The sequence below is a fragment of the Rhinatrema bivittatum genome, chromosome 1 (genome assembly GCF_901001135.1).
Source record: "Rhinatrema bivittatum chromosome 1, aRhiBiv1.1, whole genome shotgun sequence".
Classification (NCBI taxonomy): Eukaryota; Metazoa; Chordata; class Amphibia; order Gymnophiona; family Rhinatrematidae; genus Rhinatrema; species Rhinatrema bivittatum.
The window spans coordinates 432,103,423-432,130,411 of NC_042615.1; the positions used below are offsets into that span (position 1 = coordinate 432,103,423).

General features: G+C 46.0%; 1 protein-coding gene across 2 annotated transcripts in view; it reads right to left on the bottom strand.

Moving 5' to 3' along the window:
• Positions 1 to 26,989, bottom strand: part of ABCA1 (ATP binding cassette subfamily A member 1) — a 212,039-nt gene that overhangs the window by 114,705 nt on the left and 70,345 nt on the right. For both annotated transcript variants that reach the window (XM_029604407.1, XM_029604396.1), the window contains exons 7-11: positions 26,688 to 26,879; positions 19,487 to 19,582; positions 10,194 to 10,434; positions 5,117 to 5,256; positions 4,472 to 4,588 (exon numbers count right to left, since the gene is read on the bottom strand). In XM_029604407.1, coding sequence (XP_029460267.1) covers positions 4,472 to 4,588; positions 5,117 to 5,256; positions 10,194 to 10,434; positions 19,487 to 19,582; positions 26,688 to 26,879 — 786 coding nt within the window. The remainder of the gene's footprint in view (positions 1 to 4,471; positions 4,589 to 5,116; positions 5,257 to 10,193; positions 10,435 to 19,486; positions 19,583 to 26,687; positions 26,880 to 26,989) is intronic.

A 26,989-nucleotide genomic window follows, 5' to 3' on the forward strand; every position in this document is an offset into this window, starting at 1 on the left:
TTCAGCTTTACTTACATGTAAAACTCTTTTGAACTGTATATTTTATCTAAAGTTAGCAGTGAAAAGTAAAATAACAAAATACTCACATATTGAGCTAAGTGCTGTATGCTGATATTCTGCTGCCTGCTTTATTTACTTTTCTATTCTCCGTTCTCTTTGTAAAACGCTTGTTTAAAAAGCCAGGTTTTTAAACTTTTTATGAAAAGTTTGAAATTTCTCTGTAATCTGATCTCTAGGGGCATAGTGTTTCATAGAACGGGTCCTGCTAAGGATAGGACCCGTTCTCTGACTTGGGTCAGTCTTGCTGTCCTAACAGAAGGGACGGTTAGGAGGGCTTTGTTAGCCGATCTCAGGTTTCTCTGTGGGACGTATACACGCAGTGCTGTGCTCAGCCACTCTGCTTTTTCATCATGAATTAATTTATGTATTGTGCATAATGTTTTGTATTGTACTCTATGTTCTATGGGTAGCCAGTGTAATTCTGCTAGTGTTTCAGTAATGTGATCTCTTTTCCTTTTACCAGTAAGTATTCTTGCGGCAGAGTTTTGTAATATTTGGCGTGGTCTTATAGTTGTGTATGGTAATCCCAGAAACAGGGCGTTGCAGTCATCGGTGCTTGCAAATCTGTTCGAAAGTTTGTAGGTGTTAGTAAAGCTTTTGGTTTCCCGAGAACCATACGTTTAGCGTATCCTGCTTTTACTTTTAGTGATACGTGTTGTTTAAGGCTGAGTTCCGCGTCAGTTATAACACCGAGTCTAAGTGGCTCTTGGCGGGTATGCATGTAAGAGAGTACATGCAGAACCTGATTGCACATGCACTCGGCAGGCATTCCAGGAGAAGAGTTGGGGGGCAGGGATAGGATTTACGCACAGACTTTTGGGTTTTCAAAAATGTGCATGTACATTTGTACACAGGGGGTCCGCACTGCTAGCAGCCAGTGTAACTTCCTGCCTGCAACGTCTGTGTGTATTAGGGAACTTTACCGTAGCATTTCCCACAGTGATTTTATGCAACAAAGTCCGTGTGTAATGCGCTATGCACCGTGTTCTAAAATTACCCTCCCTCTCATCCTACTGCCAAATAAGATGTTACTGCTGAAAGGGACTAGCTACAGCTGGACAGCACTGGGAACTAAAGGTCTAGCACAGGACAAGCAGTTCCTTGCTTATGAATCCAGCTCCAATCAAATCCCTCCCGGAGGCAGGACCCTATAAAATAAAACAAGAAGTCCCACACTCAACTAATGCAGCCGACTTTCCAGGACATGACAAGGATTACCAAAAACATACCCCTGTCTGAATACACTTGGCTCCCCCCCCCGAAAAAAAATGCATAAAAATTTAGTGTGGATAAGACACAAAACACACAAGTTACAGAGACTCTTCAACGCAATTTCATCAAAAAGCAGCCCAAGGCTGAAATGCTCCCTAAGAGCGTGCAGCAGAGTCAGAGTCAGAAAACAAGTTTAAAATGAAAACATTTTTTTTTTTTTTTTGCTGTGCTTTGGAACATGACTGTAAGCCCCCAGACAGCTTCCCAGTGTGTGCAAGATATGAAGGCGCCTCCCCCCGCCCTGCTTTAGATGGCCTGTTCAGCAGAGGCAGATGCTCAGTCCTGGCCTGCTAACCAACCATGAAAGGGTCATTACATTTGCTCATTACCGAATACAGCTGAGTTGCCAAAAAGTATCTTCCGGTAAAAGCCCCTCCCCCCTCCTCTTGGTTATGTGCTAGAGCATGCACGTGTCTTCATATGGGAGGTCACGTTTAAGCTCCCTGCGGTTCTTGCAAGTGAGTTTTCCTTCCCCGCAGGGTAAAGCGTTCACAGGGAATTTCAAAATGAAATCCTCCCGCATACATACGGAGCCTCCTCCTCCACCCTGGCCCTGCATTTTTCTGGTGCAGGTAAATGGCGCAGGTGCCATCCCTCAGTATGGTGGAGCAATGCTTAAACCTGTGTTTCAGGTTCAGATAACTTTACTGGCATGCAGTGCCAAAGTAATACAGAGGGAATGATTAAAATAACTGCAGGACAGCTTTTAAAAACTGATCCTTTACTGGCACAATTTAAAAAAAAAAAAAAAAAAAAAAAAAATCTATAACGGATGTAATCCTTGAGTGTGTAAAGAAAGAAAGAGCCATGGGATAAAACCACTGATCGATAAAGAAAAACACTGGCGTGCATCCTTCACTGGCATTTTACAGGCCACGGCCAGCAGATGGCACACTTGCACACGGGGAAAACCTCACATGGTACAGAATGGCAAACAACAACTGTACAAAAAATAATAATAATGAAAACATGGGTGGGGGCGAGAATGGAAAAATAGATATCCGCTGCTAACAAACGGCGAGGATGCTCTGTTCCTCAAAAAGCTAGGTTTGTTTGACTTTTTTTTTTTTTAATTTTTAGAGCAAATTCGAATATGTTTTTTTCTAAAAGCAAGAAACACACAAAAGAAGCATTTGCTATTCTAACTAATTAAATGCTATTACATGCAAAGGGGCAATTGTCAAAGATCCCGTGACGCTGCAAAGCATGGGGGACTTCAGCGATTTTCCAAGAGAAAGTGCCTGCACTAGGCGCACACCAGTAGAATTTACATCTCTTACTTATACAGGGGGCCTGGAGGAGGCAGGGCTGTGGCCAGATAGTTACGTCCAACGTTTGGAAATTCCACCTCCGTGTGCTGCTTTACTCCCCCATCCTAAACGCACCCCTGGGAATTTATCTTTGTAACTCAGCCGAAAGCGCGCGCGCAGTGTGGAAGCCGGGGGTGTTCTTTTAGCTGGACGGAGGAGGGAATTTTCAGACAGAGCAATTAATCTGGGTGAATAGCTTTGAAAACTGCTCTCAAAAGGCATAAACCAAAAAAGAAAACAATATGAAACGAGCAAGCAACTTCTCCAGCTTTGCAGCAAGGGCTACAGAACCGTTTTCTCCGGCCTGTGGAGCTCCACAGCCACAAGGAACAGGATCGAGGCAGCCAGGGGTCTCTGAATCCAGTCCAGTTTCTGGGTAACACTAGATGTGTCACACATATCTCTTGCTTGAAAAACCATCTGCTTTCCATTTGGGAAGCCGTGGGCTCCTATTCAAAGTCAGATCCAACTGTACAAAACAAGAGCACAAATAGCTCCGGTCACGGAAAGGCCTACACTGGATGCCTGCTGCTGCCGCGGCACTCAGAGGCACACACGCCGGCACACGGTAATCAGGACAGGGTTATCTGCCATGGCCCTGAGGTGGGGGGAGGAGCAGACTGCAAATAGATTTGGCTTTCAGCGTCACCAAAATATGCAAATTAAGCTGATTCTTACACATTGAAAGTACATTGAGGGTGGCCTGAAAACCAGACCAGTCCACGACCCTCAAGGACTGGAAAGGAAGACAACCCCCCCACGAATTCTGCACACCCGTTTGTCAGACCTGCGCTTTTAAAAGTCACACCAAAACAGCGTACAAGGGAAGAACAGTGTGAAAGGGGTAAAGGACGAGGGATACAGTGGCCGTGCTGGGAAAGGTAAAGATGGTTTTACCCACTGCTACGCCAGCGAAACAAATGAATACTTGTTTTGTTTTTACTCTCCTGTGAGAAAAAGCAAAGTAGTGCTGGTCACAGATATCCAAACACAACCACTTCTGACAAAGCACAAGTATCATAACTTAAGAACGATAAATGCAGAAAGCGCCCAACTAGGCCTCAGAAACCTGGAGTTCTTTTTAACCTGTCCTAAAAGACCACTACTAATAAAACACACCTGGCTTGTTTTGATCTTATTCCATTCCCAATTGCGGGGGGAGAGGATGCAGGGGAAAACGGTTTGAAATCTCCTCCCCCGCCATTAGGAGTGAATCATTAAAGTCTGGGTGCGGCTCTGCTGAATCAGAAACAGATTCTGGTGGTAGATGGGATAGTGCAGATCCAGCAGCTGAAGAGGGACAGAAGGCCCAACAGGGCAGGCTTAAGAACATCGGATGCCACCAGCAAAAATAATGCATGGGATTTCTTGAAGGAAAGAGAACATGTTTGAACAAAACAACAGGCCTCTCGGCATCAAGACCACTGAGAGGGAGAAACAGAAAAGGAAAGCCAACAGGAGGCCACAAAAGCTTTAAAACTAGTCCAGGTGCCACAGGAAGCTCCCCAAATGCACAAGAAAGGAGGCATGCAGACTGACGAGGCACAGATCAGACACATGTGTGGCAAATTTAAACCAAAAGGAACAACAAAAACCCGCCAACCCACTAGGAGTCATGAGGTACAAAACTGGGGACACGCAATTCAGTGTCCCATGAGGCAGACAACCAACTTCCTGCAGGGAAAAAAAAAAAGTAAATGAAGGCAGGGTAATAAAGCACTGCCCGCGCTGCTCAAATTAAACAGGATATCAGTTTAGGTCACCTCTTGCACATGGGTCTCTGGCAGCCTTGCCAGGCATTTCGGCGGCGGCAGTGGCGAGATACTGACCCTGATCAGATCCATTTCCTGGCTGCTCTCCATGAACTTCCTGATTTTTGGTTTTATCTCCTCCCACATCCCGCCGAGGTCGCGGAATACGCCCAGCTCCTGGAATGTCTTGTTCACCTGCCGAGGAAGGGGGTGGAAGGAAGCGAAAGAGGTTAGGTCAGCACAGAGAGGCAGAGAATAAAAAAGCCCTGGGAAAGAAAACCAATGTCACATAGCCTTTAGAAGAGTACTTTATGCTGGAAGCTCCCTTTTGACAAATAAAAAGCAATTTTATTACTATGAAAGTTATTTCAGGGTAGCCAAATGGTGCCACGTAATACGTGACAATACCGGCGTTAAAAAAAAAAGAAAAGGCAAGTGAGTGGCAACTAAACATTTTTCAGGAAGGAGGCAGCAGATCCGCAATGCTAGAAGTTGGAATTGGCCGCGGCTGTAGCCGGCAGCCGATCAATCTTCCTGGAACCCTTGACTGATGACGGCTCAGTAGTCTTTTCATTAAATCTTCGTAAGAGAGACGGTTTGCTATGCGTGTCATTTGACTCCCAGTGCCAGATTTTAGGCTGTATTACAAAAACACCTTGTTACAGAAACTGTGTTCCAAATTCTAGCCCTCTATTTCTGGTAGACTCTTCTTTCGTGGCTTACCTCGGACATGAGCATCCTCGTGGCAGGGGTGTCGGGGGTGTAGAGGATCTTCCCGATGAGCAGGGGCTTCAGCGCTCTCCAGATCATTCGAGCCAGGGGACTGGATTCCAGGTTCTTCATCTGCTCATTGCAGAAAGGGGCTGGGGAACGAGGAAGCATCATCAAGGGACGAAGTGAACAAGCATATGCTGGTTTCCAATGAACAAGGCTGAGCATTTCATGCTAGGGATGTGAATCGTTTTAGGACGATTAAAATTATCGTCCGATAATTTTAATATCGTCTTAAACCGTTATGGAACACAATACAATAGAGATTCTAACGATTTATCGTTATAAATCGTTAGAATCGTGAGCCGGCACACTAAAACCCCCTAAAACCCACCCCCGACCCTTTAAATTAAATCCCCCACCCTCCCGAACCCCCCCCAAATGACTTAAATAACCTGCGGGTCCAGCGGCGGTCCGGAACGGCAGCGGTCCGGAACGGGCTCCTGCTACTGAATCTTGTTGTCTTCAGCCGGCGCCATTTTCCAAAATGGCGCCGAAAAATGGCGGCGGCCATAGACGAACACGATTGGACGGCAGGAGGTCCTTCCGGACCCCCGCTGGACTTTTGGCAAGTCTTGTGGGGGTCAGGAGCCCCCCCCCAAGCTGGCCAAAAGTTCCTGGAGGTCCAGCGGGGGTCAGGGAGCGATTTCCCGCCGCGAATCGTTTTCGTACGGAAAATGGCGCCGGCAGGAGATCGACTGCAGGAGGTCGTTCAGCGAGGCGCCGGAACCCTCGCTGAACGACCTCCTGCAGTCGATCTCCTGCCGGCGCCATTTTCCGTACGAAAACGATTCGCGGCGGGAAATCGCTCCCTGACCCCCGCTGGACCTCCAGGAACTTTTGGCCAGCTTGGGGGGGGGCCTCCTGACCCCCACAAGACTTGCCAAAAGTCCAGCGGGGGTCCGGAAGGACCTCCTGCCGTCCAATCGTGTTCGTCTATGGCCGCCGCCATTTTTCGGCGCCATTTTGGAAAATGGCACCGGCTGAAGACAACAAGATTCAGTAGCAGGAGCCCGTTCCGGACCACTGCCGTTCCGGACCGCCACTGGACCCGCAGGTTATTTAAGTCATTTGGGGGGGGTTCGGGAGGGTGGGGGATTTAATTTAAAGGGTCGGGGGTGGGTTTTAGGGGGTTTTAATGTGCCGGTTTTGCGATTTTACGTTTTTTCGATTTTTCACGATTTTTCATGATATTTTACCCCCCCAAACGGCAACAATACGATTCCCTCCCCCTCCCAGCCGAAATCGATCGTTAAGACGATCGAGGACACGATTCACATCTCTATTTCATGCACCCATGAACACCACGAGACCCAGCAACCGTGGGACACCTAGTGCACGGCCCCAAGGTAAGTTTCACACTCCTGAGCTGTAGTCAAACAGTAAAAGGTCTCCAATGTCTGCTTTGCCAAACACCTGGTCCAGCTGCTAACCCAGTGCTAACTATTGCAAGTATCGTCTGAATATTGTGAGTGGCCTATGCAGGAAGTGCCCAATCCAGGTGAGAAAGCACAGCCAACACTCTGCAGCCACAAAAATGAATGATATGATTAAATCTTTAGTATTTGCTTTCAGACGGTGCCTGGCAACAACCTTTATTTAACAACCCTTAGTGTGGGGCTTCGCAGAGCTATCCTCGTGATCATACAGCCAATCAGGATTTCAAGATATCCACAGTAAATATGTATGAGATAAATCTGCAGGATTTCCAATGTACGCAAATGTATCTCATTGTGGATATCCTGAAATTGATCTCAATGTGGATATCCTGAAATCCCGACTGGTTGTGGGAGTCACCGGGACAGCTCTGGGAAGCTGTGCTTTAGGGAAACCAGCCGTTACGGTCACAAGAGCTTGTATTCTTGAAGCTGGTTAGCTACCTCGCTGAAAAGCACATTAGCTGATCTGGGTGAATGTACCTATCAATGTAAGTGGCACACCTCTTGGGGGTCTTCATCCAATGTAAAGAAAAAAAATCAGGAGGAAAATGCTGGCAATTTTAAAAGGGATTTGTCACCCTGTATGTAGGTAAATGTAGGGGCGTACGGCACATACTTTGACCCATACCCATAATGAAACGAGCCTAGATCCAGGGAGAAGGCCACGCGCGTAGTTTTGGTTAAAAGCATCCGCGGGAGAAAGAGATGGCATCTCGCTGCGGGTGCTTTTTCCTCTGACAATTTGCAAAGCGAAAGTACATGCGGACTTTTCCTTTGAAAACTGTTGCCAAGACCGCAGCTAGAGAGCGCCCACAGGACTATGCGGCAATGCCCCCCCCCCCACGATATAAAGAGGGCAAGTTTAGATGCAACGTAGCATATGGAAGAGAGGGGAGGAATGCTCAGAAAACGGGAAGACTCTGCCGCGGTGGAGGAACTGGTGATGTCATCACAATTTTATTTGAAAGGCTTGTGTGGAAGAGCGGCAGCAGAGTCCATGGCTATGGTGCAAGTACAAAAATAGGCAAGAAATCTGTGCTTAGTGATACCTGCATTTCTTAACAGGAGCCCTTCAAGGAGCACAAAGCAGGGACAACAGTTCTTGTTTTTGTTCCAAGCATGGCAAGAGCGAACGAAATAATTATTTTTGAAAGACTTTCTTTGTTGTAACTTTTTTTTTTTTTTTTAAGGTACTTGAATTCTGAATGCTTAAGGAGAGATGACAAATGGCCAGCAGTTAGGATCAAAGCCATGATGACTGGTGCTACCGCTCCCGCCTTCAGACTCGTGAGAACCGAAGCTCTCCGTGACTAGAGAAAGAGAAAATGTTGCTTTCTGGAGTGACAAGACTGAGTGGAGGCAGAGAATGGTGTTGGCAAGTGGAGCAGAGGGGCTGCATATGGCCAGCAGTCGGTGTACGGACAGTGGAGGTGAGACTAAGATGAGATTTTACATTAGACATAGGATGGGGCTGTAGCAGGGTGAAGAGCTTACAGAGGGAGCGGTGCAGTTGTTGTGATATCAGGGAGGTGGGGGGCATAAACCGAGCTGCAGCATTTCTGAGTGGACCGCAGGTGCTGATTGAGACAGAGGGAAGACCGCCGAGCAGAAAAGTGAAACCAAACTTGGGAAAGAGAAGTGCCTGAGTAGGCAGCTCTGCAGAGCCACAAAAAAAAAAAAAGGAAATGAAGATACAGTGGCTCTTCGGGGAGTGGAAATGTACAGGAGAGAGAGAAATCATAGCAGATACTATATCTAGTTTTATGACTGCAAGACAGTAAGGACTAATGGCATAGGAAAAAGCTGGGAGAAGAGATGGAGGTGGTCTAGTGGTTAGAGCAGCAAGCTGAGAACCAAGAAAGCCGGGATTTAAATCCCACTTCCTTTATTTATTTATTTTATATATTTTTATATACCGATGTTCATCAGCGATATCACCTCGGTTTACAGTATAACAGAAAAAACATACGCTTGGAGGCGTTTTACACAGAACAAGAGTTAGTAACTTAATAATAATAAATATGCATTGGGGGGAAGAGAAATAAGGATTGAAAAAGCAGATATTAACAAAATAACAGTAATATGATAATAACAGATATTATCAATTATATACATTATGGTAAAAAATGCAGAATAACATTAAGAACCGTAGAAATGGCATGATATTTTATGAGATTTCCTGTGGGGTGGACTGAGGGGGTGTAGAGAGAGGGCGAAATGTGCTGAGAGGTCCTAGGTGTAAGCTTTAGTAAAGAGCCAAGTCTTGAGATTTTGTTTGAAAGTTTTAAGGCAATCTTCCTGGCGTAACTCCACAGGCATTGTATTCCAGAGAGCAGGCCCGGCTACTGAGAGTGCACGGGCACTGGTGGAGGCCAGTTTAGTGCATTTAGGTGAGGGAGTCTGCATGGTAGCGAGATGTTGGTGTCTGGTGGGCTTAGTGGACTGGTGGAGACGAAAGGAGTCATTGAACCAGTTCATTTCAGGGTTGTGTAGGGCCTTGTGTAGGAGTGAGAGGATCTTATATTGAATGCGTGATGCTATCGGGAGCCAATGTAATTTCTTTAGAACAGGTGTTATGTGTTCATTTCTGAGTGTGTTAGTAATGATCCGGGCAGTTGTATTCTGTAAAATTTGGAGTGGGTGGATAGAGTTTTTCGGTAGACCTAGAAGAAGGGAATTACAATAGTCAAGTTTGGAGAAGATAGTAGTTTGAAGTACAGTGCGAAAATCAACAGGGTGGAGTAAGGATTTTAGTTTTTTAAGGGTGTGTAATTTGAAGAAAACTTCTTGAGGAAGTCACTTTAACTCCCTTTGCCCCAAGTGCCCACTTAGATTGTAAGCTCTTTGGGGCAGGGGTTAATTGTACCCGAATACTAATAATGCTGCTGCTTTGCACATTATTTGGAAGGGCAGGCTAAAATATCCAAAACAAAACAAAATAATTAGAATAACCTGCCCAGCAGAGTTGACGGAAGTCATGCAGATGCTGTGCAATGGTAGCCTAGCCACGTGGCGGATAAATGCTAAACTGGACCCCTCTGTGCACTGCTGCTTATGCTGCCCGCAGAATAAAGGAATTACATAAACTGTGATGGCGGTGAGCATGGGACAGGGGGCTAGATCACAGGACGTCATTCCCAAGTTTGTGTAAACTCAACCTTAACTCACGCCCAGGGCTCACTTCCCTTCTCACACCCCACCTGTTCTCTGGTCCGCAGTAACTCTGTCAAAGGCTTTGTCTCGGTTCGTGGGCAAGGCAAATCCCGGCTACAAAATTAAACAAGTCATTTTTATCTTGTAATTTTTCAAAGAGTCTGACATCAGACCTGCTGGCGGTTTTGGCAGGAGTGCCTGAGCGTTCGTGAGCAGTTTCACAGGCGAAAGCGTCACGGGAGGGGTCTCTGTGCGGATCGATTCCCCCATTCTTAAAAACGTACCCGCGTCGAACATTTGCTATCCCCGCAAGTTATGGGTCAAACGTCTGCCCCCAGCAGTTGGCTCCTATACAATGAGCACCGACTGTCTCCCAGACTAGCTTTTTCTCATGTTGTTGTTGTTTTCGGTTTGTCATTCCCGCAGCCGGCACTTACTGGTGGAATTGTCGTACACGACCTGCGACTCGTCCTCGGTGCCATTGCCACCGAACAGCGCCTTGTAGTTGTTGTCTTCGTACCAGTTGAGGGACTTGATCTTCAAGCCCCCTCCCTCGGGGTGGCCGCAGACGATCCGCGACACCGCCTGGTACACCTGGGTGGGGGAGCTCGTGGTGTTGGGGTTGGTCAGAAACAGCACCTCCTGCCGCATCTCGCTCCAGCTGCTCATGGTCGCCAGCTGCAAAGTCATACGAGAGAAGAGAGGGAGAGTAAGAGAGAGAGAAAAAAAAAAGAGAGCAGAGCTTGATCCTTCCATTCTCCCTCTTCCCCCCCATGCCCAGGCCTCGGATCACATTCCACTGCAAGGTCGTATCCGCTGCATTGATCTATTTAATTCTGGGAAATGAGCACCGAGAAAAGAAAATGTGTCATCACAGACAATGCATGAGTGCAATTTCAGAGTTTTAAATCACCTAAACAGAAAGCGTGCCACTTAACATGTTTCTACTTCTTCCCTGCTGCTGTTGATTGAACCTTTTGGGATGCACAGTACAGCTGGGGCGCCTTTACATAAACGCTCCCATTACAGCTACTGCAAAGCCATTTTTCCTGTCATCCTCTACCATTGCCTTTAAAACAGACTTTGAAACCGATTTCCATACTGCACGTGCATGAAAGTTAGAAGACAATTGTATTGTCTTGAGAATGAAGTCTCTTCCTTCAGAGCACACACTGTTTTATTTCCTTATTATTATTGGCTGGTTATGACTGCGAATATTAGGCAGCAGGAGGTCAGCCTGGAAGCTCAACATGGAAGGTCCCCAATTCAATCCTTGAGTTGCGTCTACTGCTTCCTGGATGAGATGGGGCTGGGGATGCTGTCGAGGCAGCGTTCCCAACCCTAAGTCATGGTTATTGCCTGAGCATGTTTGCCAATTTGAGTGTAGCATCCTTTTGAATAATTATAACATACTAATGAACTCCTGAGGAAGGCGTTCTTTTATGCTGAAACATGGGCCATGTTGAGTTGGTGAATTTTTCAAGCTAAGTATTGCTTGGTAGCCATTTGGAGTTGTTTACATTTGACTTAATAAAAATGTTGATAGCTATTTATGAGATATATCGATCCTTGGTATATTTTGATAGGTTAACGAATAAAGCTTTCTGATAGAGTGATAGGGAAAGTCATGGTACATGATTTGAATCTTTGGTGTTTAAATACTGATACTGTTTGAAGCCCATAGCAGGCAAGAGACAGTGGATTAAAATCCTTACACCTATTTCTCTGCTGCCATCTCTTCCCTTAATAATGATAATACAGAAACATAAGATTTGATTAAGGTTGTTTTTATTTATAATTTCTTGTGACGATTCAGTCCCTACAGCTCTATTTTTTTTGATTCTGATATTCATCTAGGGAGATGTTGCTCTTTTGTATTTATTGCTGAAAGTTGACATCTAGTGAATGAGATTCAGAGCCCTTGATTGTAGGGCTCCAGAAGGAGCCTCAATGCATGGCCTCTGGCCCGGGACCATCATGGAAGTGACCGGACTACTGCTGGGGGGGGGTGGATATATAATAGGGGGAAAAATCACTGGCTGGTTGTGAATGAAGGCTCATGGCACCAGATTTCACTGCTGGCAGGAGGAAACTGACAAGTCCAAAAACAATAGAAAAATGTCGCCTGATTGAGACCAAAGTTGCATAAATGTGTGAAACCAGTAAATACTGGATACCTCAGCTGCAAACACCTGGAGATGTACAAGTCAGCCAGACCTTAGGTTCATCAAAGACAGGGGGACCCCCCCATTCCTCATCCAGCAACCTCATTATCTGCTGCTCATTTCTGGAGCAAACCTGATGCTAGTCTTCCACACAGACAAACCCAACCCTATACTCCTGAGGAAGAGAAGGCTGTCTCAGTATTCCTGCTTCTCATCTTGCCTTTCCCAGAGCACTTTCCATGTAGCTTCTGATGGATCAGCTGCTATCCCATTATCACTTGGTGCGCCTCGGGGCTCTGTCCTTGGGCTATTTTCCTTTGGTAATCTAATTTTCTCGCAAGGATTCCAACACCATCTTTACGCTGATGGCTCCCAGACCTACCTCTCTCTCTCGGGAGCCAATGCAATATGATGTGCGGTAAAACGGGCGCGTGCATCGAGCGTCCGTTTCCCTAACGCACGCACCAACGCTCTCACCAAGAATCTAATCAAAACTCTCTTCCTGCTTGTCCGATATTGCTGCATGGATGTCGCACCGTGACCTCAAACTCAAAACAGCCAAAACAGAATTTATTCTTTCCTTTTATCCTTCCTTCCTTTCTCCTCACCATTTACAAATCATGCCACTATCCTCCCTGTCCCCCAGGTCCATAACCTTGTTGGAGTCATCCGATTCTTCTCTGCACATATTCACCATACCACCAAGAAACGTCATTCTTTTCTCTACATCATCTCCAAAATCCATCCCCTTATCTGTTCTCTTATTCCCTCCGGCCTGCTCCTCACAGGTGCACCGCTGAATGAACTCGCTCTGGTTACACTGCTTCAAGGCTGCTTTTAACGCCTGAACCTTTCTCCTTCCTGCTCATGAAACTGATTCATGAATCTGGGCTCCAGAGTGGGGAATGCACTTCTCTGTTTATCTCAGACAGAACTGGACCGGATATTCTAGGCCTACCACATTACATAAAGCTGATTAGCCACAACTCACCTAGCTAGAGTTCTCCTTGAAACATTTCCACACATTAATATTATTTGATGACACTCAATTAAAAGTTGCCACTTCCTCAGTTTAATCCCACCTGTTTTAAATCGTCTCAATCACAGCCTGCTGCCTTGCCCCGTTTGCTTTTTTGTTGTGTGCCTTGTCTGTGTCCTGACTAGACTGTAAGCTCCAAGGAGCAGAGGACTATACGTTATGTCTCTCTCGCTGTTCCACGCTGCGTGCATCTGATATGCATTATACAAATCATAATAATAATTTAGGATGCACAGTGATTTCCATTGTTTTGTTTTTAGTGTGCGCAAATTTTTTACATGCATAAAAATGGATGGACACGTGTACTTTCATTTGTATGCGTGCTAAAAAAAACAAACAAACTGGTGCACAAAAATAATCAAGTGATGGAAAATTACTGACCATCCCCTAATACCTCTAATAATGCGCAACCATTCCAAATGCTATTCGAGCCCCAAACCTAGGACAGAACGTTGCTTCGGACACAGCAGTCTCCAAAAATTGCATATGGCTAAACAGCGTGCGCCGAGTGAGGCAGAAGTGATTATGTTTCAGAAGAGCTGGAGACGTTTTAAAAGCACTTTAAAGGACTTTCACTAAAACAGAGAACAGCTTGCGCACGCACACACGCATAAAATGGGAGGCACAGTTGTTTCCGGTGTGTGCCTTGTGAGACACTTCATCCTTGTGTATTTGCTAGTGGGGAGGGGCAATATTCAAACCAACCATTCTGGGACAAAAGCCAAGGGTATTTTTTTTTTCTCTGACCAGTGGGTTTTGCAGCGCACGTTCACTGAGGACGTACACCTGCCTCTTCCCTTTGAAGCTTGCCACAGGGTAAATAGAACCTGCAGCTGATTTCTGTGCAGGCAGGATCTTCCACATCAAGCAACGCCCATGGACTTGACACTAACAATCTGAGTCCATTTTTCGATCCCGCCGAAAACACGCTCTCAGGAAAGCCTCATCCAGATGGTAGCTAAACAAAAAACACACCACGCAACGCTCCGTAACCTCGCTCAGCTCAGCTTGGGCAGGAAACTCGCTATTCGCCTGCATGAACAGCTTTGAGAGATGTCCTCCATAACATGATCACCGTCTGATGCTGGAGCCCTAACACTAAGCTTGTGACTTCAAGGGTCATAGTAAAAGGGATTTCATCAGAACGATGACTTCACCAGGCGCCTAAACAAAACAAGAGAACGTTCTGAACGAAGGGGAGAGTGAGAGAGAGAAAGAGACAGAATGACATGCATCAAAGTCTTCCAGGAAACGGTACAAATAAAACAAGGCTGTGCCTTGGAACAGCACGATCTTGCTCTTGGAATCCTCTGCCAGTAACTGAGGCAATGGGCACCGAGGGCTGAGAAAGCAGGGCTGCTTATTTTAGCCATGTACACAAGTCTCTGTCAAACAGGGTACAACAATTGCTTGGGGTTTTGTTTTCTTTTAAAGCTCAAATGTTTCATGTAGTCCAATGCCCTGGCATCCTGCCTGCACTGAAGGCAGCCTTCGCCTGGTGCAGGATTCTGCCACTTTTGAAACTACAGAAGGGATTCTGCCCGTAAACGTTTCTGTAACCCCGACAACGAGCCCAAACGTTTCTCAGCAAACAGGTTGGGCAGAAGGGGCTACGCCAAGTGCGCTCAAAAGCCCCGGAAGAGCACGAGGCGCTGTTCCTCTTCCTCTGCGATTTGGTCTCCTGTTACCTTTAACAGCATATTTGGATGCTTCCTTTCCCTAGGCTCTGAGCCGCTCCCAAAAGGAAGGGCTTCATGATGACAAGATGGCTGGAAAACTACTGCCAAGAGCTTGACTGAATCTTTGGAAGGCACGAAGGGTTTTGTTCTATTGTCCTGTTGCCTCGTTGATGATACTGAATTGTATGAATGGATGCGTTGTACCTCGCCTAACTATGCAAGATGTACGTGTCTACTCCACCTAGACCTGGAGACAGAGCGGGCGATAAATCTTTTAAAATAAATACAAATAAAATAAAGGGTTCGATGAATAGTCCCACCACGAATGCAGAGCTCTTTCTGGAGCAAGGATTTACTCCTCCACCCACCCCCGTTTGTCTGGAGGAAAGGTACCGGGGCATCTGACAATAAATGAAAAGAAACAGATCGTGCCATTTAATTGGATAATACAGAGTCTCGGTCCCCAACTCTTTTGCAGAGGGTTAAATATGTACGTTAAGATCCTGGACTGCAGGTGCTTGCAGGATTAAGTGTCAAAATTTCTGATCAGTGACCTTGGCCCACCGCCTCCAGCTCCTCCTCCTCCTCCCCACTTTCCTCCCAACTCTGTGCACAAGCAAATAGTTTCCCTCCCCCACAGCCTCAGAGCGCATGCCAGACAGAAAGTAACTTTCGGTCAAGTAGCCTGAGCCTGCCCAGCGCGGGCCCGGCATACAGGATAGGGGCCGCCGTTTGCAGTGCAGTGCAAGGGAAGGAGGAACTCCCATTTGAAAAACCGCTGGCCAAGAAGACAGTCACTCAGGCCAGGAAATTATCCAGCCACATCAGCAACAGTCATGTGAAGGGTGGGGGTTTGCTCTCTCTCTTTTTGGTTCGTTGGTTCAGCCTAGACAAAAGGCAGGCAGAATGATGTAACGGGAAATGGTTGCAACAGGAGGTCCTGACAAGTCCTTGCAGCTCCACTATCTCTTTGCTTGCTCGCTTCTTCCCAGACCTAGCGCTCTTCCTCCCCCCCAAAAAAAACAATCATTTATCTATTTGCCGTGTCTGTCCGTGGACATGTTCTCTCGCAAGCCATTCAACCTACAGCAACCAAATTCTCATGAGGGTGGGGGATATATAAATGTATATGATAATAGAAACCAAAATGATGTTTTCCCTGAAAACAAAGATCTAGCCCAAAACTGGACAAAAAAAATGACTTTCATATTAAAAATGTATGGATCTAACAGAAAATTGTTTTTGGGGGAAAAAAAAAAAAGTGCTCCTACAAATTTCTCTTTGATTCTTTTTTTGACTTGTTTTGTTTGCGTTGGGTTCAGCGGGTGCGGGCAGGGGGGCAGGTCAGGCCTGGCCTGCTTCCTGTCTCCTTCGCCTGGAAGAGGATTTCCTCTTCTCTCCCCCAGACCCAGGGCCGAGCTGGACAGTGACTTCGAATGAACTGTGCTGCCTGTGGAGCTGGGGGGTTACTGCGGTTTAATGCTGCAGAGGGCTCGTTTCTTGGGCAAGAAGAAAGCGAAAGGAGGAGTTATTTTACAGACTTATTAGGGAGCTGTTGCCAGTGTGCCTTGCTGTGTAAGGATGACATGGTCATTGTAAGTAGGGCTGACTGCCAGGACCGCAAAACGAGCCAGGCCAGGCAAGCTAGACCTGCTCAGGACGGTAGTCTTAAACACCGATTAAAATTCCATAAAACAACGACAAATCTGACAATAGTTTGTGGGGCTGTTTTGGGAGGGCTGGTTTTTTTTTTTTTAGATTGAAAATGTGGCAAATGTAAAAGAAGCCTCCTTGATCCTCCCCACTAAACAGAACAACTGCAGTTCCACTGCCCCCACTGACAACGAGAGGAATTTAAAGCCGGTGGTGGGGCAGGGGATAGGAGGGCCGATACAATCAGACGTGCGTAAAAGTACGCATCTAATCTGGGCGCCCCATGCAGTATGATAATGAGGGGCAGCGCTAACAAGGATGCGCTAGGGATCAATTGTGCATCCCTGGCACGACCTAATCATCGGGCGCCCAGGAGACGTGGCTGTGCGCACAGCCACGGGTCAGGGAAACAGACGCTAGTAAATTGAATGCCCGTTTTCCTATGCTGGCCGCTGTCAAGACTTTTTTTTCTTTTTTATGTTGCTGCTTTCTGTGGTTCCTCCTACTTGGTATCGTGACGATACTAAAAGTAGGAGGATCCACAGAAAACAGGATTTTTTTTGTTTTTTTAGGGAGCCCTTGATGTGCGGCAAGACGTAATGCCAGCCCGGGCGCCGGCGTTAAAAAGGCGGAGCGTTGGGCGCACAGGAATTTTTTGCTTTGGGGACAATAGCTAACAGTCTCGTCTGCATGGCATTTACACGTGAAGAGTGCTGTTAGCTACATGTGAGTCTGGACACGCTAATCCCCCTTACTGCAGCAGGTGTAAGCCTGGCACATCCAAAATGCGCATCCAGTCACTGGATAAACTGTGCATTAGCCTGAGCACAGGATCCTGCATTGGCCCCTGAGTGGCTCAACACCCCCTGGTGCTTTATAACAGTGCAGGAAAATTAATGGAGGCTCTACTGAAGGACAGGATCTGAGACAGCGTGGCAGAGGGAGATTGTGTCAAACAAGTCTGATCAGTTTCTTTTACTGGGTGATCAGAAAAGGAGATCAAGGGTATAGGCTGGATGTGGTTTACTTGCATTTCAGCACAGCTTTTGTTACTGTTCCTCATAGAACAGACAAGGATTTAGGCATCCTCTCCTGTATCCAGCTCATCCCCATTACCCCTTCGCAACACCATTTATTTTGCTCTTTATCCTAAAACCTTTAGATATAGCTTTCATATATTTGTGGAATTTATCTACAGTATTTATACAACTCTTGAAAGGGCACAAAAATAGTGTTGGGTTTTTTTCCCAGTTAGTTTTCAAATGAACGCTGGACTTAACAATGGTTATGGTCCTGCATTCTTGACACCAAGACTAAAATGACCAAAAGCTACTACAGGATACAGCAGACTCACATTGACGAGATCCATTGCAAATGTCACCAAACGCACCGCTGGTGATGGCACATATCTTCAGAGCTTCATTTTTCTTTTTTTGGGGGGGGGGGGGGGGGCGGTGTTTAACATTCATGGCTCTTCCTTAATAACCAGTTTCATGAACCTTAGAAAACTAAAACACTTAACAATCAAGCTGAAAAAAAAATCCATCCTAAGACTCACTGACAACTCAATACCCCTTTTATCAGTTTCACACACAGGGGCCGATGCAATAAAGTGCGCTCAGGTAAAGACACAGTCGGACACATGTTTTGACTGCACTAGACTAACACCTAATTGAAAAAGGGGATTAGCATCATCCAAAATGCAAGTCCAAACAAACACATAGCTAATAGCGCTCATCACATGTACATGCCATGTAGATGAGGTTATTAGCTATTACCCACCAATGTAGAAAAATGCCGGTCACCCAACACACCCGGAGCTGGCATTAAGTCACACCGTGAGCCAAGGACACATGAAAAAAAACCCAAATATACAAAAATACTGCTCTCATTGGTTCCTCCTTCTTACTATCCTTGCAAAACTAAGATCCACCTCTTGTGTCAATGAAAATTAAAGGAAAATGTAATGGGGCTGATAACAAAAGAAAGATTTCTGGGTGTACAACGCACACACGCACAATAGACACGCTCTACGGCGATGCTAATGTGCACGTATAGCGTGCTGTAAATCAACTGCGGGCCAAGAAAACGGACGCGCGGATTGATAACCCATTTTCCCGAAGCACGCACATCCACAGCTCCTGGGCGCCCGATGCTCTAGCGTGTTAGGGATGCACAATTTCTCCCTAGCGCGTCCTTTTTCGCACGACATCTCATTATAATACAGCATCGGGCGCCCAGGGGAGGTGGCTGTGCATGCATTAGATAACCGGGCGCCCGTTTTACCGCACATGATATTGCATCAGCCCCCACAGACTCTACTCCGGCACTAGTTACTGCAGGCATTATTTGCTTCTAGCTCCTGAGCTTTTCACTGCTCCGTGATTAAACGTGGATTTGTCCCTGCTAGCAGCTTCCCTTGTTTGAAAAGAAGCCACAGCAACTGATCCAGACATGAGCGCTTCAGTAACCAGTCCAGGTATGGAAGAGCGTGTACACAAACGGCAGCTGATGCCTACTTGTGCCATTAAATTAGGTTGCACTAACTCATTCAGGAGCAAAACCAGACCCTGCGAGGGATTGCTCCAGATGATGTTGACGCGCATGCATTCTCTGGTTACTCTGCAGAGCGAATGCACAGAGGGAGCGAGCCTAGCCCAGAGTCCACAACATGTAGGAAAATACTATTGCTGGACTCCCCCAGAGCTCATTCCAATAATGGGCAGCCTTCCTGGCTTTTTCCTTTTCGTTTCTGTTCCCTCAAATGGAGTATACTTTGGCCCAGCATTAAAAAGGGCTAGAGATTGCACAATATGGGAACATAGGACACACGGTACAAAAATGACAGTGGGTTACTTGGTGACTGTCTTGGTTATTGTCCCCAAAATGCCTGTCCCTTCTTCACAAGCAAAGTCAGGCAAAAATGCTTATTTGGATTCTGCATAATTTGAAAAACTATCCGCACCATATTAATCATCCAGGGGAAGGCTAAATCCCCTGCTTTTTCCTTACCAACTAATTTTCAATATAACATTTTTGAGTCAAAATCTAGCATCAAAGTGTATGCAATGAAAAAGAAGCAGGTTTCCTGCAATGCTTGGCGAAGCCAAGTACATGTTTCATAGATTTTGAACCAGCAAAATCCCACAGAAACGGGTAGGAAGATCCCACTCATGGTAAAAAGAGTAACCTACCTCATCAATGAGTTCATCTAGACTCTTCAATAAAGTCTCAATGGCCTCTTTCAACTCCTGGACTGGGATATGCTTGGAAAAAATTCCTTTCTGTATCTAAATGAACACATAAAAAGAGCAAACTTCATTAGAACAATCACAATCTATGCAAAAACACATTTATGACATTCTCAATGACAATGAACCCCCTTTCCCTATTTTAGCACTGAAAACTGAAGCTCTCCACTATGAGTTACTTCCAGCAACAAAATGGTCCTTTTCCATTCATAGTTCTGGATTCTTTAACTTGCCTTCCCAAAGCAACTGCCGCACCAGCCTATCCAGAAGCAACACAGTGCGGCTCAGAGCTGGAAGGGCCCAAGACGTTTCCATAGTGTGGAGGTCGTGTCCTGCGATCCAGCACTATTCCTTCCACATGTGGACCTCCAGCATTCAGAACCCAATCAGATCTTCCCAGTTTACAGTGTTCGCTCACAGCTGCAGCAGCCAGCATGGGTCGCAACTCTCCTGCACATTTGGTACCCCTTGCCTTTGCCTCACAGAGGGTCCCTGTTGTTACCTGGCCATATGATCATCTGGGCCAGCAATGGCTACAGCCTGGATGACCGCAGAGCTGCAGAGGTTTGCTAAAGAGCCAAAATCATTACCCAAGAAGGGCCCAGCTGTGTAATCACAGGCCCCACTATAGATTACTAGGAGATAATAAAAAGTCCCATTAGTGTAAGCCTGCGGCACACTTTTGTTTCTAATTATAGTTCTGCGAGCCGTACCTCCATAAAGGATGTAAACATAGTAGAGGAGGTCTAGAAAAGGGTTACCAAAATGGTTCCGGTTCTGCCCCATAAGCCTTATGAATCGAGACGTAAGGACCTAAACATGTTCACACCAAAGGAAAGGAGAGACATCCAAAGATCTCGGGGGCATAAATAATGCCCAAGCAGAAAACATTTTCTTAATCTAGAATAAGAGATCATGACAGAGGTGGTAGATTCAGGAGCAACCTCCGAAAAGACTTCTTCCTGATAAGAGAGGTAAGATGCTTTGCACAGGGGTCAGGCGGCAGAGGCAAAAGCAGTAACGGAACACAAGGAAGCAGGGGAATAAGCACAGAGGACCCTCTACCCGCAAAAAAGTTAAGGTGAAGGCCGAGATCAGGTGGGGTGTACAGTATTGCAACAGAATGGAAATTGGGGCCTTACTATCCTTATTTTCCATCATAGTCTATGTGACACTGTTATGTTGGAGGATATTGTAATTCTCCTCCTATTTCAGTAAAGTGCTGTCACAGTGGCCATGCCAGCATTTGCTGTCTAAAGTTGCTGTAGTTGCTTCTTAGTCAAGGTCACGCTTTTATACAGACAAAAAGACAGCACCCTTAGACTAAGGATTTCCTAAACCGCAGTCCCAAGCAGCTTACGCACGAGGCTTCTCAGCTATTATTGCCTAACAATTAAAAGTCCTCAGCATGAGATCATGGGTCTTTGAAACCCAGCATTACAAAGAACATAACTGGGCTGCAAAATTGTATTAGAAATTATGAAAAGAAAAATCTTTTTTTCTAAAGACGACTTTACTTTCTGACACAATCCAAATGGAATTTATGTTTTATTCAATACCTGAGGTCATGCAGTTATGATGACAAAATGCCATCCATCTCATTATAGACCAGGGAATTACAATCACTTTCTGTGCCCCAGGGTACCAGGAGTCAAGGGATGGAGAGTTATGACTAGAGGAGAGACAGGCTAGCAAAGCTGAAAGCTTGTAATGATCATCTCTGCACAGCTGCCCCTGGACCACGAGTCCCTCTTGCTGACCCTTTGGCTCAGGGCATAACACTGTGTACTGAGGTGTGAAGCGCCCAGGTTCAAATTCCCTATCCATTGGGGTGGGCCAGACCTGGGTACATCACGCAAGTGGTGGACTCAGGCCCAAGGAGGTGAAAAAAATAGTCCCTTCCAGCCAACGAGTGACTCTGAGGGTGTGGTCCTACAGCCCTCGGGCCAGTGAGAGCTCCTAGAGCAGCCTGGGGATAAGAAGCGGCAGAGACAGCTGGGGAACGGTCATGGAATCTATGTCCCATACAAGAAGAGACCGGCAGGGAAAGCCAATACTCCAAACCTTAGGAGACAGCCAGCCAGGAAAGCAGGGGGTGCACTAAGAAACTTCCAGGACAGTGGGGAGATTTCTTTCTTAAAGCAAAGGGCCCTGGGAGTTGGGAGTCTGAAGAAGAAAGGTCGGGACTCCAAACCTCTCCTGCCCCTGGCAGATCTAGGAGCGATGAAGACCAAGGTAAAAAGCTATGGGAAGAATCTGTGACGCATTCTGACTGTGGGGCAAACGGGCCTAGCTTGGTCCCTTGTCAGGCAGAGGGAATTAGCCCTGTATAGCTACTGCTCTCAGGGAGAGCTATGCATTTTTACTTGGTTGTTCAAGTATTCTGTCTCTGGTCCCCTGTAAATTAACCTCCTTCATAGAAGGAAAATCTCCATACACTGGTTTGAATAAGAACTTTTCAAAAGGCCTAAAGGACGCCAGACCGCACCGTGGTCTGACACCTTCAGAGGAGTAAAGGATAAAGACACAGAGGTCCATATTGAAAAGATATGTGTGGGTACCTTTGGGAGATACCCACACAAATCTTTCATTTCAGAACTTCCTCCCTGCTCTCCATTTAAATGTTGTCCAGGTAAAACATGACGGGCGCCAGATTAAAAAAAAAAAAAAAAAGTGGTGATGGGGCATTCCACGAGCGAGGTGTAATTTTAGTTGCTGATATTGAGCACTATCCAGATAAAGATATAGCCCTGAAATGGAACAGGTATACTCCCTGCCACAGTCCCCCATTTTTCCACCTCATTTTGAACATTAGAACTCTATTTTTCCCCCCAGCAATCATGAGAACCTTTCACCCGTATAAATCAAAGATCATGCGGCTCTTCAGTGGTTTTTGTTCTAGTGTGAGGTTCATGTGTTTGTGCTTAAAAGGGAGAATAAGCCATGCAAGCAGTAGAACGGTTATGACTGCTTGCCACACCACTAAGTGCCTTCACAGCACTTAACAAGAAGTCAGCCTTCAGAGTGCTGATGTTTCGTTGCTGAGAACTCAACCAGCTTCATTGTTCAACAACATTTCAGAGATTCTGTTTTGCATTTTTATTTCCGGCTGTGTTACTTGAGATCACAACGGTTTAGTCACCAAGCCAGCCATTTCCAAATCTTTTCAGATCTGGGGTCACCGGTTCTGGGAATAATTCACTCTCACCCTTGCTGCATGAAGTCTCGGTATGTCACTTCACGGGCTTCAGTGCCCCCCCCCCCCCCCCCCCCGGCCAGATGAAAACAAGGCACAGCCTTTGACATTTTCAGTCGAAGAAGTGGACTTTTGTGCTCAGACCCAGGTCATGTGCCTTGCAGCCTTGGGTTACAGAGTTTACACTGCCTGCAGGCGCTTTCAAGGAATCCTTGCTTAGCAAAGTTAGTTCTGGCCTCATTTTAGCCATAGAAGGGGAATCAAACAGAACGTAAAAGGATTGGCCATCAACTGATATTGCCTCATTATAGGAAGAATGCCACAGCATTATCACACTCCAGCCCTTGGTCGGTTGCTGGTGCTCTCATGACGGTGCTGCACATTTGGAATAAAAGTCGATCCACTCAAGTGGAGAAGCCCGCGAATCGCAGTGTGAACACACACCTGGGCGAGGGCGCCTGGTTCCCAGTTACGAGAAGCAGCTGAGCCAGTCCTGGGTTTTCCAATCCTGGAATGTCCTGAAACATGAATCACTTAATGCAGCTCCAACTCACCTGATCCTCGGGACCTGAAACCAAGGGGGATCACCATGCTCATCCCTCGGAATGCTCTGGCATCCTCAAGGAAGCCAAGGAAGTTTATTTACAATCCAACTGTGAGTTCCCGAAAATCTCAAAGTGGATTACAATCAAATATTATACCTAGAAAACCAAAAACTAATTTCCATTATTAAAGCAATATAAAAACCCATCCCCACCCCCTATTTATTCCTCAACCCTTCCTTTCTCCCAACCTTCTCACTATCATCAACCAAGTCTTCCCTCTCACTCTCCTTCATTCACCTAATTTCTTTCGCACCCCCCCCCCCCCACAACTTATTTTGGCAACACTTCCTGAAAAAAAAACATGATTTTGTTTTTGAAATGTTACATATTCCAATCAAATTTGCAGATGACACAAAATTGTGAAGTAGTTAAATCACAAGCAGATTGTGATAAATTGCAGGAAGACCTTGTGAGACTGGAAAATTGGGCATCCAAATGGCAGATGAAATTTAATGTGGATAAGTGCAAGGTGATGCATATAGGGAAAAATAACCCATGCTATAATTACACGATGTTGGGTTCCATATTAGGTGCTACAACCCAAGAAAGAGATCTAGGTGTCATAGTGGATAACACATTGAAATCGTCGGTTCAGTGTGCTGCGGCAGTCAAAAAAGCAAACAGAATGTTGGGAATTATTAGAAAAGGAATGATGAATAAAACGGAAAATGTCATAATGCCTCTGTATCGCTCCATGGTGAGACCGCACCTTGAATACTGTGTACAATTCTGGTCGCCGCATCTCAAAAAAGATATAATTGCGATGGAGAAGGTACAGAGAAGGGCTACCAAAATGATAAGGGGAATGGAACAACTCCCCTATGAGGAAAGACTAAAGAGGTTAGGACTTTTCAGCTTGGAGAAGAGACGACTGAGGGGGGATATGATAGAGGTGTTTAAAATCATGAGAGGTCTAGAACGGGTAGATGTGAATCGGTTATTTACTCTTTCGGATAGTAGAAGGACTAGGGGACACTCCATGAAGTTAGCATGGGGCACATTTAAAACTAATCGGAGAAAGTTCTTTTTTACTCAACGCACAATTAAACTCTGGAATTTGTTGCCAGAGAATGTGGTTCGTGCAGTTAGTATAGCTGTGTTTAAAAAAGGATTGGATAAGTTCTTGGAGGAGAAGTCCATTACCTGCTATTAAGTTCACTTAGAGAATAGCCACTGCCATTAGCAATGGTTACATGGAATAGACTTAGTTTTTGGGTACTTGCCAGGTTCTTATGGCCTGGATTGGCCACTGTTGGAAACAGGATGCTGGGCTTGATGGACCCTTGGTCTGACCCAGTATGGCATTTTCTTATGTTCTTATGTTCTTATGTTAATCCCAAACAAATATCTAGAGGGACTTTATCCAGCTAAACAGTTAGTGGGATAAGTCACATAGGTTCAGAATGGTGGGAAATTTAAAAGCTGTGGTTGGTCTGGCTAAGTCCCAAACCTAGCCGGAAAAACTGTTTCAATATTTTCTCCCACTCAGAATCAATGCAAAACTTGTTAGATGGTTAGTTTGTTCTTTTTGTTCCCCAAAGTCTGCATCTTTGTTTGACCTAGACAATATGAGGTCGATACTGCGACGGTTCGTCTAAGTTTCGAGACTTAGCTGGACAAACGAAGGGATTTGAAAATCCCGCCATACTGACAGAGTCCAATTTATCCATGGAACAAATGCACCCAGATAACTCAAAGGCACTCCGGGAGCATTCTGGGGCAGGCCAAAAATAGCCAGATAACCTACCTGGATAACTGCAATATTCGGAGTTATCCGTGTAACTTTGGTCATGCCTTGAGGCAGTCCTAAAGTTATCTGGATAAACATACTGGATAACTTTGGGTTTCTCTGGGTATATTCAGCAGCATAGCCACACCAGTGAATATCCCACTTAAGTCATCCACACAAGTTTATCCGGATAACTTATCCAGACAGCCCACAGCACATAGGGTAGACCAGCCAAAAATCCAGCCATTTTTCTGAGAAAGGAGGAGATCATAATATTGAACAATAATTCTCTCAGGAAAATTATCCACATCCCCAAAGCAGAATTAAACCCAGTCCCCCCTTCCAACATTTCTCCATAAACTTCTCCCTGAGAAAAACTGTATTAATGGCCTCTTCTGCCTCCTTCCAATCTCCCTCATCTGCAAACATCTGCATTCCTCTCCTCAGTATTTCCCTTCCTTTCATTCGTGTTGGATCTAGCGAATGCAGAGTCACTCCTGGAAAGGTTAAGGTGAGTGTTACACAGCAAGAGGACACTTACCCTTAACTACTGGGCTGAGGGGTAATTTGATTCCAGTGTTTGAGATTCTGGTCTGAAGTTTAATGTCAGGGAGGCTAGCATAAGGCCAAGCACCTGATGTCTCTTCATCAATCACACAGCGAGACTCATGAAATCTTAGATGTCCACAGTACTATGAGCTATCTGATCGCTGCTGGGAAGACAGGACACCCATGCACATTATAATCTAAGCAAGCATGCTGCTTAGCTCTCCCACTTTCCCACCCACTCTTTTCCATTGTAGTGAAGTAATTCCCATACTGTGGGACTACCTGTGGTGCACATTGCAGGTATACCAGGGGATGGTATATTTGATCTCCAGTCAATCAATGGCTTATTTCTTGTTATCCATGTTGAATATGTTCCCTCTCTTCCCATGCCAGCTGCCTCCCTTCACACTGAGATTACAAAGAACACCCTCGCTTAGCAACTCTCAGGCCGATACAGTACGGTGGAGCGCACTGTTAACCCGCAATTGGACGCGCGTTTTGGACTGCTTTTCTGTGCACCCTCCGACTTAATATCATGGCGATATTAAGTCGGAGGTCCCGAAAGTTAAGCCCGCAGCTCGCGGGTTGAAAACCGGACGCTCAATTTTGCCAGCGTCCGGTTTCCGAACCCGTGGCTGTCAGCGGGCTCGAGAACCGACGCCAGCAAAATTGAGCGTCGGCTGTCAAACCCGCTGACAGCCGCCGCTCCTGTCCGAAAAGAGGCGCTAGGGACGCGCTAGTGTCCCTAGCGCCTCTTTTTACCGCCGGCCCTAATTTTAATAAATTGAAATACTGATTCGCACGCACAGGAGAGTGGCAATTTTACTGTATCGGCCCGTTAATGAGGCTAAAAGGGGAATTTACCAATTCAAATCTGCCTGATTGTTTGGTCTGCTGTATCGACTGCATCCAGCACCCACACAGGTTTTGAGTTCTCGTGCGCCTCTATCTCAAGGTTTCAAGAAGTTTACACCAGCAAAATTTAGGATCATCCATATGTAAGAGCACAAAGCTGGTGTTTACATTAGCATTTTGTTGTCTTTGCACAAGCATTCATCCCCCTACCTTAATGGGTCTCAGGAAATACAGGTTGGAGTGGAATTCTCGCTCGACCTCGTTGAGCCGCTCCGCAGGCATGGCACAAATGGCGGCCTCGCTGAGCACAGCCACCGCCTTGTTGTGGATGGTGACAAACTCGGCCAGTCTTGAGTTGTTGCACAGATTCCTCAGCCTTATCTGGTGCCCGGACACCATGACCTGGGAGAAACATCCATCACAAGTCACACGGTTTGACTTATTTATTCAGTCACGTTTCTAGCCCGCCTCTTCTACAGAGTGCGCAAAGCAGGGAATGACACCGTATAACA